The 13,320-nt window shown below is 49.2% G+C and overlaps 1 protein-coding gene across 1 annotated transcript in view; it reads left to right on the forward strand.

Annotated features, from left to right (window-relative positions):
* Positions 1–13,320, forward strand: part of clcn2b (chloride channel, voltage-sensitive 2b) — a 90,526-nt gene that overhangs the window by 22,925 nt on the left and 54,281 nt on the right. Inside the window, exon 2 of the mRNA XM_079353142.1 lies at positions 1,785–1,935. Within this exon, the coding sequence (XP_079209268.1) occupies positions 1,785–1,935 (151 nt within the window). The remainder of the gene's footprint in view (positions 1–1,784; positions 1,936–13,320) is intronic.

A 13,320-nucleotide genomic window follows, 5' to 3' on the forward strand; every position in this document is an offset into this window, starting at 1 on the left:
TATTAATGTACGTAATACATTCTGTAAAAGTCTTTATGTAGATTATTTTTCTCTAGTAAATTTATATTAGCGTAGACTTATAGTAAAACGATCAGATGGAGCCCACATTCTTTATTGTAATTTATAATGTTTAATTTATTATAATATCAAAGAACAGGTTGTCTTCAATGAAAGCAGACAAGGAGACTATAAATGAACATCACAGCTGATATTAAGCTTTACAAAGAAATCAACAGTAAAACAATGATAAATAAATAACTGTGAGAAGTTGTCAGTAACATGATTTAATATTCTTTAGTTTTTGTAACAGTCCCTTTAAATATACAATGAAATAAACAGGTGAACAGAAGGAAGAGAGGAAGAGGAGGCTTTTATTTGATCCTTTAAAACAATAAACAGGTGAAGTTGTTCACGTCTGTATGATCATATTAAATGTCCGTCTTAGTTGGAGCAGTGTTTTAGTTTGTTCAAACACGAACACACTGAACTGACTTTAGTACAGGTCACTCCTTCAGTGACGACCGGACACAATAGGCGTTACACGTGATCATCGAGTGGGCCTCGGTGCAGACTCGCTGGAGGGTTTTATGGCCCACTATCACTCCCCTCTAAGTGGTTTGAGACGGACTTAATATGGCGGGCCCTCCGCGTGGACGCGCAGACGGAGGGGTAGTGGGCGGGGCTAGGGTGTAGTGGACGGTTTGAAAAAGACCCTGCATCTCCTGAATCACTGTCTTCATTTACTGAGGTCAAGAGGTCATGACATGGTGAGAGCGCCCTCTGCTGGATCAAACTGTGAACTGCGTGTTGAATTCAAAGGAGTGGTGACCGTTTGAAGGGGAACGTTCTCGGCCAGGTTGGAATAAATGATTGAACCTGCAGTGAGAGCGGGCTGTGATGGTCTGAACAAGAGCTCAGCCTCTTTTAGTCCAACAACATGTTTGATTTTTTCTGATTTCGTTTGAAGCTGCTTTACGTCCAACTTCTCGTCTGCATCACACACGAGACCGAAGAAGGACCTGGATTGTTCTCAGGTTTCATGAATGTTGACATGAACGAGCAGAACAAGAACAACAACTCATACAGCACGACCTCCTGTCAGTCACAGCACGCCGCCAACTCATGCAGATCTCTGCCACAGTCTAAATGTTCTTCCAGGTACGTCATGCTGAGTGAAGCATGTCGGTGCTCCCGCGGCGAGCACACCTTGCGTCCGGTCGGAACAAAGCCTCAGAGTTCTACGACAGCAGTAACTTTATTTAAAGGACCAATCAGAGAGCTGCTCTCTTCCTCTGTGATCAGTCAGCCAATCAGAGAGCTGCTCTCTTCCTGTGTGATCAATCAGCCAATCAGAGAGCTGCTCTCTTCCTGTGTGATCAATCGGCCAATCAGAGAGCTGCTCTCCTCCTCTGTGATCATGAAGGAAACCTGCTGTGTTGAAGCTTCTCTGACAACAATGCAGCAGCCAGTATGTCCTCCTTCTAACTTTAGATTCTGCTCCTGAATGCTCTGGATCTGATTGGACCAGAGAAGGTAGGCGGGGCTTTGAAGGCCGTTTTGGACGCCCCTGGGTTTGCCTCAATGGCAGAAAATGCACCAATAGAATTGCACATGAGCTCAGTTGAAGATCTCCGTGTCCGTGCGTCTGCTTCATTGATTGGGTTTCCTGCTTCCTGTCTCTGACGCACTCGTTCAAATGGACCTGCTGTCTGCAGGAGGAGGTGGGAGGATGTGTGTGTGTGCCCTGAAACCTCTGCTTACACTCTCACTGCGTTCTCTTCCAGATGTATGGCCGCTACACCCAGGAGCTCGGGGTGTACGCCAAAGAGGAGGCGGCTCGGCTGAGGGAGAGCGGGCAGAGGCGATCGGTCAGCGAGCGCAGCCGGACTCTGGACCTTCTGGAGTACGACAAGGGACGCTGTGCCAAGTGTCGAAGTAAGTGTGACACAGTGAGGTCTCTGCAGTGAGGACACACACTAATCCTAGAGACGTCATGAGACTCTATCACCTGGCAGTTGTGACGTGTGCCCCCCCCCCCCCCCCCCCCCACGCACGCACACACACCAATCATTTTATCCAATGCATGTGAAGATGCAGACCGCTCAGTCCGTCATTATTTGTGTGATCATCACCTCCATGCTTCTCAAAGGTCGAAGGTCGAAGACCAAAGTCATTTTGAAGAAAGAGGGGAGGGGGGAGACGTTCCTGTCACCCCCCTTCCTCAGAGCAGGCCGTGCATGACGGAGGGACATCGGCTGGTAGTAGAGCCTGATCACCTCACTGAAGGCTTCTGCTGCTGAGACAAAGACTCCTGGGGTCCGGGCGGGGGGGGGGGGGGGGGGGGGGGTCGGGGGTCGGGGGTCTCCTTTATTTGAAGGATCAGAAACATACACGTGGATCCATGTGATCCCCTCCTCTCCTCCACAATCATTACAAGTGTGTGTGTGTGTGCGTGTGTGTGTGTGTGTGTGTGTGTGTGTAGCAGCTGATAATGAGATTAGGTAGGAGTGTGTGTGGGACCCATAACAGGATATAAACAGGTCATTGAGATGCATGTGGAACAGAAACAGATCTCATAGTTTACAGCACAAACACTGTAATCGAGTTCTTCTTCACCTGTCAGCCCAGGGGCACTATCTCCCTTTGTCTCTGTCACACACACACACACACACACACACACACACACACACAGGCACACTGCTCCAGGGGCCAGCAGTGTGTGTGTGTGTGTGTGTTGCATATAAAGGTTGATGTGGATTTAAATGAGATTAAAGAAATGATTGATAGAAGAGATTTGTGTGTCCGTCTGTTTCACTCATGAAGAAGAAGGAGGAGGACGATCTGTGGAGCCTGAGCTCGAGCAGAACATGTCAGGTGTGCTGCTTGATGCTCGATGTGATGTGAGTGAAGGAGGAAGACATGAGAGTGTCCATAAAGTTCATGAATCAAATCAGTGCTGAAGAACGGTGGAGCACGTCTGTGCAGCTTCCTGTTAAAGGAGCGCCCTCTGCTGTTTAGAAGCTCTCAGTGCACGCAGTGCTGTGTGTGTGTGTGTGTGTGTGTGTGTGTGTGTGTGTGTGTGTGTGTGTGTGTGTGTGTGTGTGTGTGTGTGTGTGTGTGTGTGTGTGTGTGTGTGTGTGTGTGTGTGTGTGTGTGTGTGTGTGTGTGTGTGTGTGTGTGTGTGTGTGTGTGTGTGTGTGTGTGTGTGTGTGTGTGTGTGTGTGTGTGTGTGTGATGAGTCAGCTCTCCCTCCTCTTTTCATCCTCTTTGGCAGGATCAAGACACGGACATGCTGATGTGTCCCTCAGCAGGTTGCTGCAGGAGACCTCTCCTGGATCGCTCTGCAGAAACACACACACACACACACACACACACACACACACACTTTTCATGAGGCGAATATAAACACACGAGCTGAAGAAAAGACGTGAAATAAAGAGTCAACAGGCTGAAAATATATGTGCATATAAAGTGTGACAGTGCTGGGGATAATGAGTGCAGCAGCTGTGGGAGACAGGGAGCTCCTCTGACTCGCTCACATAAACACACACACACACACACACACACACACACACACTCAGATTGTACCATGCTCTCCCTCTCTCTGCTCTTTTTACTTGCTGCTGTTAAGTGTGAGTGTTGCAGGTAGCAACAGAATCTCTCCTCTGCACCCAGGAGGTGTTCGTATATACGGCTCCCTTTTAGCTGCTGTCTCCTCTCAGGGAGGAGGTTGCTGGTTTGAATCCCTGTCTGTCAGGAGCCTCTCTGTGTGGAGTCTGCATGTTCTCCCCGTGCATGGCGTGGGTTCTCTCCTCCCACAGTCCAATCACATGCTATCCAATCTATATGTCAGCTCTGTGATTGGCTGGCTCTATAGCCCTGTTTCCACTCAGCAGTCCGGTACGGCTCGGTACAGTTTGGTTCGATTAAGTCTGATCCCGTTTGCGTTTCCACAGCCACCCGTTGGTAGGCGGCGTGTAAGCCGGATGACGATAGCCGCTATGTAAATAGCGTCATATGATAGCAGCTAATCGCTAACAGCTACCCGCTAACTAATAAATTCAACAAAGGAGAAAAACGCTACATAAACCAAACCAACGCTGGAGACATCCAGCAGGTCATCTCCTCTGTCACTGACATGTGACTCTTTATTACAAGAACTCATCCAGCTTTGTTTCAGAGAAGGCTGTGAGCGGCGAGGACAAATACACACGGAAACAATCAGCTGTGTTACAGTCTGTGCTTTAAACATGGTGGAGTGACGATTCTTTCGACCAATCAGCGGACTGCAGTGTTTAACTCCACCTTTTCGGGTCGGCTCGATATTCTTGGCATCCCAACGGAAGGGTCCCAAAAAGTGGGACGGTACGGATCGGTTATTTGGGAATCTTTCCTGGGATTAGTCTATGGAAACACCTCAAAATGCGGACCGTACCGAGACGAACCGATCCGGACCGCTGGGTGGAAACGGGGCTTGTGTGACAGCTCTGTGATTGGCTGGGTGTCTGTCTCTATGTGTCATCTGATCAGAATCTGACTGACTGACTGTCCATGTCACAGACTGTCAGTAAGCAGATCTGATCTGCCTGTCCGTACTGACCTGGTCTGATCCACATTGGTTTCTATGGTAACAGGTTACACCCAGGAAGTCACAGCAACATGGCTGTGAGAGCAGTGTGATTATTTCTGACTCAAGTTTTCTTTCACTGATCTCAGTTCACTTCTGTCCTGATGGATCCACGGCGTTGTTGTTGTCGTCGATGGCGTCGTGTTGAGACGCACGCTGAAGACACGCTGAAGCCAGCGACGCGTTCACATCGAGTCTGATCTGAAGGAATCAGATTTGATTTAGAAACATCAGATCTCATGAGACTTTTTGTGTTCAGACTGAAAAAAAATCAAACCACAAACAATCTGGATGACGAAACTCAGATTTGAGGGTTCAGTGAGAGCAAGGGCGTAATGTCAGCCCTGTGATTGGCTCACGCCCAACGACAGCTGGGATTAGCTTCAGCCCCCGTGAGTGTGAAGGGAAAAAGCAGTAAAGACGATTGACGCATGAGCTCACTCCGTGGGACAGCAGAGTTTAACCTCATACAGTCATCAGTACCAAATAAGGGAGTGGACAGGTGTTAAAGGTGAAACAAGTCCAAGGTGAGACAGAGCGCCCGACCCTGGGAGGGATGACTTCCTGTGGCGTTCTGCGTCTGGCATGTCTGCAGCAGGAGAAGCCTCTCAGACCTGTGAATGTTTAGAAAGTGTTGGTTGTTCTCCTCATCGATCATCCCCGCAGGAGGCAGCGGAGCGAGGACGAGCTGAGTGGATGCTTTTGTTGCTCCAGATCAAACGGTCACAGGAACTTGTTCTGCATCCCCGTTTGGAGAAATCGACATTGATGGAGGTGTGGTGAAACCCCGAGGTGGTCTGCTTCATCTGCAGCCGAGAATAACTCGTGGAGATGTTTATGACTACTGTTACCTCGGAGGGTTAAAGAGGAGGCTGTCCTTCAAAATAAAATACAGACTTTCATCGTCCCGTCTGGATTTTACTGTTCTGCTTGACTCCGGACGTTCCCCCCCGCCATGTTGAAGACGAACATGATGCTGAGTTTTCGAGGAGTTGCTCCGACTCCAGGGGGAATTTAACAAGAGCTGCCGTTTTCAGAAATAAATTCGTTCCCTCCTCAGGGGCCGCTTGGATCACAAAGCCTCAGATGGGGGGAGCGCTGAGTCTTGCTGGGTCCTGCTGGGTCCTGCTGGGTCTTGCTGGGTCCTGCTATGTCTTGCTAGGTCTTGCTGGGTCCTGCTGGGTCTTTCTGGGTCCTGCTGGGTCCTGCTGGGTCTTCCTGGGTCCTGCTGGGTCTTCCTGGGTCCTGCTGGGTCTTGCTGGGTCCTGCTGGGTCTTCCTGGGTCCTGCTGGGTCTTCCTGGGTCCTGCTGGGTCTTGCTGGGTCCTCCTGGGTCATGCTGGGTCTTTCTGGGTCTTTCTGGGTCCTGCTGGATCCTGTTGGGTCTTGCTGGGTCCTTCTGGGTCCTGCTGGGTCCTGCTGGGTCTTCCTGGGTCCTGCTGGGTCTTGCTGGGTCCTGCTGGGTCCTGCTGGGTCCTGCTGGGTCCTGCTGGGTCTTGCTGGGTCCTGCTGGGTCTTCCTGGGTCCTGCTGGGTCTTGTTGGGTCTTGCTGGGTCCTGCTGGGTCCTGCTGGGTCTTGCTGGATCCTGCTGGGTCATTCTGGGTCCTGCTGGGTCCTGCTGGGTCTTGCTGGGTCCTGCTGGGTCTTTCTGGGTCCTGCTGGGTCTTTCTGGGTCCTGCTGGGTCCTGCTGGGTCCTGCTGGGTCTTCCTGTGTCCTGCTGGGTCTTCCTGGGTCCTGCTGGGTCTTGCTGGGTCCTGCTGGGTCTTGCTGGGTCTTTCTGGGTCCTGCTGGGTCTTCCTGGGTCTTCCTGGGTCCTGCTGGGTCCTGCTGGGTCCTGCTGGGTCAGGTCAGCTGTCTTCAGTGGTGGAAGAAGGACTCTGTAGAAACATGATCCCTGTGAGGGTTTTGGGGGCCTGATGGAGGCAGCTGGAAGCAGCCAGACTGCAGCTGTTTTCATCTGGAGAACAGAAACTAGAAAACAATGAACAGACGGTGTTTTCACTCACTGTTCAGCCACCCAGAGCGGCCCTGTGAGGCTGCTGCTGCATCAGCTGGCCACAAGGGGGCAGCATTACGCTTCACAGCAGCACATCCTCAACCTGAAATATTCATACAAACAAAGGCAGATAAATGTCCCAATGTTTAGTCATCAAATATTCAGCTAACACACACACACACACACACACACACACACACACCTTCACACACACACACACACACACACACACACACACACACACACACACAGTGTTTCAGATCAACAGGTGTGACGTCAGCAGGCGCTCAGCATGGTGCCACATGTTGCTATGGTGACCAGCAGGCACCTAGCGATCGCTCTCATGCTCTTGTTGTTGTCTTCCTGCTCCCCTCACATCGCTCGCTTCCTTGTCTCCTTTCCTCGTCTCCCTGACTCCTTATCCCTGTTTTTCCTGCCATCTTCCTCTTGACACGCTCACGCTAAAACACACACACAAACACTCTCTCTCACACACACACACACTCACACTCTCACACACACACACACACACACACACACACACACTCTCACGCACACACTTACACACACACACACTCTCTCTCACACACACACACACACACACACACACACACACACTCTCACGCACACACTCTCACGCACACACTTACACACACACACACTCACACTGCACGTGAGTCACTGTGGAGAGCCTGAACAACACACACACAGAAACACACAGTGTTCACTACACACACACACACAGAAACACACAGTGTTCACTACACACACACACAGAAACACACAGTGTTCACTACACACACACACACACAGAAACACACAGTGTTCACTACACACACACACAGAAACACACAGTGTTCACTACACACACACACACAGAAACACACAGTGTTCACTACACACACAGAAACACACAGTGTTCACTACACACACACACAGAAACACACAGTGTTCACTACACACACACACACACAGAAACACACAGTGTTCACTACACACACACACACACACACAGTGTTCACTACACACACACACACAGAAACACACAGTGTTCACTACACACACACACAGAAACACACAGTGTTCACTACACACACACACACACACACACACACACACACACACACACACACACACACACACACACAGAAACACACAGTGTTCACTACACACACACACACACAGAAACACACAGTGTTCACCACACACACACACACACACACACACACACACAGAAACACACAATGTTCACTACACACCAGTAATTTAGGCAGAAATGGGAAAACAGGGGGTGCAAACTTTTTTCCGTGTCACTCACGGCGGCGCGGAGCGGCGTGGAGCGGCGTAGCGGCGCGGCGTAGCGGAGGTTCTGTGCTCCCAAACACACTGGTTTTGAATAAGTCTCTAACTGGTGCATTCTGTTCAATAAGATGCATTGTTACACATTTTAGTTTTCCCAAGCTTGATAATGTTGAGTTACTATCCAGCCTGTCTGACACACACCTTCATCCTCTGACTCACCTGGTTCATGTTGTCTAAACCTTTGTTGTTCTGCTTCTATCTGCACTTTCTTTAATAAACAAACAAACAAACAAATAAATTCATAATATTACATCCAGTAATAATAGATCCCGAGACCTTGATAAGTCAATCATCTGTCAGCATGTGAATGTGGAGCCAACCCGAACAGGTGGAGCTAAACCCTGCAGTCCTCTGATTGGTCGAAAGACTCGTCACTCCGCCATGTTTAAACCACAGACTGTAACACAGCTGATTGTTTCCGTGTGTATTTGTCCTCGTCGCTCACAGCCTTCTCTGAAACAAAGCTGGATGAGTTCTTGTAATAAAGAGTCACATGACAGTGTTTTTTTTAAATAGGCCGTGCAAAAAGTGGTTTCGCGGCAGGCTACCTAAATCTATGCTACACACACACACACACACACACACATACACACACACACACAGAAAAACGTAGTGTTCACTACACACACACACACACACACACACACACACACACACACACACACACACACACACACAGAAAAACTCAGTGTGTGTGTTGTGAACACCGTCTCACTTTATGCCACAGAGAGCTCTGTTTTTATACCTGCAGCCCCTCGAAACACTCCACACACACACACACAGAAACACTCACTGTTCACTACACACACACACGCTTCAGCACGGACTGCAATTAACCAATCAGCAACTAGCACGCTGTCCCATTGATCATATGCACACGCTGTAACATACATGCTTTAAAAATGTGTGTGTGTGTGTGTGTGTGTGTGTGTGTGTGTGTGTGTGTGTGTGTGTGTGTGTGTGTGTGTGTGTGTGTGTGTGTGTGTGTGTGTGTGTGTGTGTGTGTGTGTGTGTGTGTGTGTGTGTGTGTGTGTGTGTGTGTGTGTGTGTGTGTGTGTGTGTGTGTGTGTGTGTGTGTGTGTGTGTGTGTGTGCGCTTTGGGCACCCGCTGCTGACGCACTGTGGGGGTGTTCACACGTCATTCACCTCCAGCTGCCAGCCAAGTCCAGGAAGTAACACAACTGATACACACGCATACACACACACACACACACACACAGTTGCCCGTGTGTGTGTGTGTGTTTGAAAGAGAGAACTTTCACTTTAATATATCAAGTAACCAAGGAGACTTGAGCCTCTGATCAATATTTGATTCAGTGCCACTCGAGCAGATTGTCTGTGTGTGTGTGTGTGTGGTGTGTGTGTATATGTGTGTCTGTGTGTGTGTGTGTATATATATCTGTGTGTGTGTGTGCTAGCAGAGAGAGAGTTCTCTATGCACAGCGTTAGCTTGCGCTCACTGCGGCGTCTCGGGGACAGCAGGTTGAGCCAACATGGCCGCTGATACAGCAGTCGCTGGAGCATTAAGATCCTTTTTAAAGACAGCCGTCCCCGAGGACGGCGTGTCTCAATGAGGACTCCTCACACAGATATTGAATATATGCAGCAGAGTGACGAGTGACCACTGCTCATTAACAGATCGCTTATCTTCATCCAGTCAAAGCAGTCTTTTTTTAGGACTGAATACCTGACCAACAATTAAGTTAAGTAAAATGTTGGTTGTCAAATTAACATGAATAATTATTATTATTAATTATTAAAAGAATCAATATATTGTTATTAAACTGAGTTGAATAAACCTCAGGGCACCACCCTGATATCAAGGAACAACCAAACTATTACAAATATCGGTATCAAAATAAGTTAATTAAATACCAATATCATTGATAATTAATAATCTTTGTGTGTGTGTGTGTGTGTGTGTGTGTGTGTGTGTGAGAGAGATCATGATGGCGGACACTGATTGTCTCTGTCTCTACCTGGTCTATTGTCTCTGCAGCGTCTGTATCCGGAGATACCCCTGAAGCAGAGGGGTATCTCCAGACGTGAACAAGGGGAGACAACCGGTTTTATCCATCTCAAACTTCACACCTATGTGTGGCAAAGCATTCCCGGAGTCCCTGCAAGGCATGCTGGGATTAAGAGTCTTTTGTCCTGGTTCTCCAAACGTACACAGCCTGAACTTTGTCATCTTGGCTGGACCCAACAATGTTCTCATCCTGGATCTTCTCAGCTCCACACAGAAGTATTCCCTTTGATAAAGTCAAGCGTGTGTTTCTATAACTACATGTTGCATGATCTGCTGTCCAGAAGCTTAAGGCAGCATGGACACGCAGAATGTGTCCCAAAGAGACATCAGCGACAGTTTCATTTTCTTCATTTAGCAGTTTGGAAAGAAGAAGTGAGCCGACTTTTTCCAGCTCGGATACTGTCACTGAGATATCGAGTTTGTTGGTCTGCTGGGGGCCGTTTGAGAGAGTAATGGCGTTCCCCGGTGGAGTTTCTCCCCCGCCTGCTCGGAGATTCAGAAGAATGCAACACAGTTAAAGTGAATGAATGAGGGCTGAGGGGCGTGAAGGTTTCACTCGTGTTGTTCAGAGGAGGAAAGGGGAGGGTTCATTCTTCAGAACTATTATCCATCAGTGAAAACCTTTAGAAACTAAAGTCATTATGAAAGTCTGCAGAGCGATGTACAGCAGCAAAGAAAGCCCGTGAAGAAAATCTTACCTACTCCAGTCTGATCCAGCAGAGGGCGCTCTCAGCGTCACCATGTCATGACCTCTTGACCTCAGTGAATGAAGACAGTGATTCAGGAGATGAAGACTGACATGAGGGAGACTGGTCTCTCTGCAGACAGCAGCCCTCTGATTGGTGGAGAGACTGACCCCTAGTTTTTAAAATGGTTACTGCAGTCCAAATTTTGATAACTGCTCTCATATCTGGCAAACCCAGGGGCGTCCAAAACGGCCTTCAAAGCCCCGCCTACCTTCTCTGGTCCAATCAAATCCAGAGCATTCAGGAGCAGAATCTAAAGTTAGAAGGAGGACATACTGGCTGCTGCATTGTTGTCAGAGAAGCTTCAACACAGCAGGTTTCCTTCATGATCACGCAGGAAGAGAGCAGCTCTCTGATTGGCTGATTGATCACAGAGTAGGAGAGCAGCTCTCTGATTGGCTGATTGATCACAGAGGAAGAGAGCAGCTCTCTGATTGGCTAATTGATCACAGAGTAGGAGAGCAGCTCTCTGATTGGCTGATTGATCACAGAGGAAGAGAGCAGCTCTCTGATTGGCTGTCTGACCACAGAGGAAGAGAGCAGCTCTCTGATTGGCTGATTGATCACAGAGGAAGAGAGCAGCTCTCTGATTGGCTGATTGATCACAGAGGAAGAGAGCGTCAGCAGGTCTCTCTTTTACTTTCGTGGTCATGATCAGAAAAACAAATCTCAGTTAAAGACAGCTGGAGGTGAATTTGTCCGGAGGCGCCGCAGCGCTGGATCGACGAGCTGTATGACGTCTTTACTGCGGCTGTAACCGCGCAGGCCAAAGTTTTATTCACGCTATCATTGTTGTTTATGTGTTTGGATTGTGGTGTCAACATGTGGCGGCTCCTCTTACTGTAAAATCGATGCTTATCTGGTGAGCTCAACGCCTTCTGTATCATTCAGGAGTTCTCTTCGTCTCCTCCGCTCCTCCTCTTCCTCTCTGTGATCCACCTGCTCCTCCCCGGGGAACCATCTGCCTCTCTGCGTCTCTCTCTCCATCCGTCCAGAGTTATTCCTCTCTAATCATCAGTGATTCATCAAACTTTCTGGGAGGGATGGCGGCGCACGCCTCTTTAAAGCCACCGTGTGTATCCTGATGTGACGGTCTGTGGCTATGATGTCATCGGCTTGGGTTGGTCACGTGATCTGTCTGGTAGCCTGAAGACGGACGCATCACTTTAAAAGTCTTCCCAAACTGGTCGCTAACTTTATCCACCACACGCCGCGTGCAGGTCATTTCTCACGCCGTCCCGTGAGAAGTCCCCGTGGTCATTTCTGTGGTCGTGGCTCTAAACGGTGAAGGCGAGGATCAAATCCTTACCCTCGTGATGAATATGTGGACGATCGTCTCACAATGTGAACGCTACGATCTGCCATCAACGAACCAGCCAATAGAAATTCAGAATGGAATGACTCACTCATTGATGTGGCGTCGGAAGTTGTCGAGAGCGCACGCCAACGGTAACGTGACGTCACAAATTAACCTCTTTTCTCTCACCACCACTCTGTTCACTTTTTTCTTTTCTGTGCATGTGAACGCCACGATGGCGAGAGCTCGCATTCTTCTGACCACCATGGAAACCTCCGCCGCACACTGATGACGCTGCATGTCGACTGGCAGCGAGCGAACATCATCGCGTGCAGAGATCTGACCCCGTGTCCACCACGCATTCTTTTCTGAGCGCCAGCGTTTTCCCCCGACGCGCCGAGAGCGCCCAGCGAACCAAGGGGCTGTGATGTCACCGGCGCTCTTTTCCAAAAGTTTGACGTTCCCCGTACGTTTAACGTCCTCCAGCTCATCGTCCTCGCCTCGTGTCTGATCGGGAAATCAACAACCTCAAATATAAAACCTGCCGTTAAAAGTGGCGGTCATACAGCGGCCGTTCAAGCTGTTTGCCAGGAGGCTTCAGCTCCGCCCCGTTGCCTGTTTCCAAAATGGCCACCGTTGTCATTTGGCTGCAACCAACAGGTGACGTCACTCAGATGACGCCCACGTTAGTTGGTGCATAAAACAGGCTTAAGGAAGCTAAGCTAACAGGCTAACACACGTGAGGTTCACTTTGATCAGTACGTCGAGTAAACACTGTCGTAACCTTTTTTGTGTTTTATAAATGATCATTCACAACATGGACTGTTTGTTTCTCTCTCTCTCTCCCTCTCTCTCTCTCTCTCTCTCTCTCTCTCTGTCTCTCTCTCTCTCTCTGTCTCTCTCTCTCCTCCCTCTCCTCCCTCTCTCTCTCTCTCTCTCTCTCTCTCTCTCTGTCTCTCTCTCTCTCTCTCTCTCCCTCCGTCTCTCTCTCTCTCTCTCTCTCTCTCTCTCTCTCTCCCTCCGTCTCTCTCTCTCTCTCTCTCTCTCTCTCTCTCTCTCTCTCTCTCTCTCTCTCTCTCTCTCTCTCTCTCTCTCTCTCCCTCCGTCTCTCTCTCTCTCTCTCTCTCCCTCCGTCTCTCTCTCTTTCTCTCTCTCTCTCTCTCTCCCTCCGTCTCTCTCTCTCTCTCTCTCTCTCTCTCTCCTCTGCTGCTCATTTGTCAGACTAACTAATAGAGAAAGAAAACTGAAAAAGAGCTGAAGGT

Source organism: Symphodus melops (assembly GCF_947650265.1).
Source record: "Symphodus melops genome assembly, chromosome: 10".
NCBI lineage: Eukaryota > Metazoa > Chordata > Actinopteri > Labriformes > Labridae > Symphodus > Symphodus melops.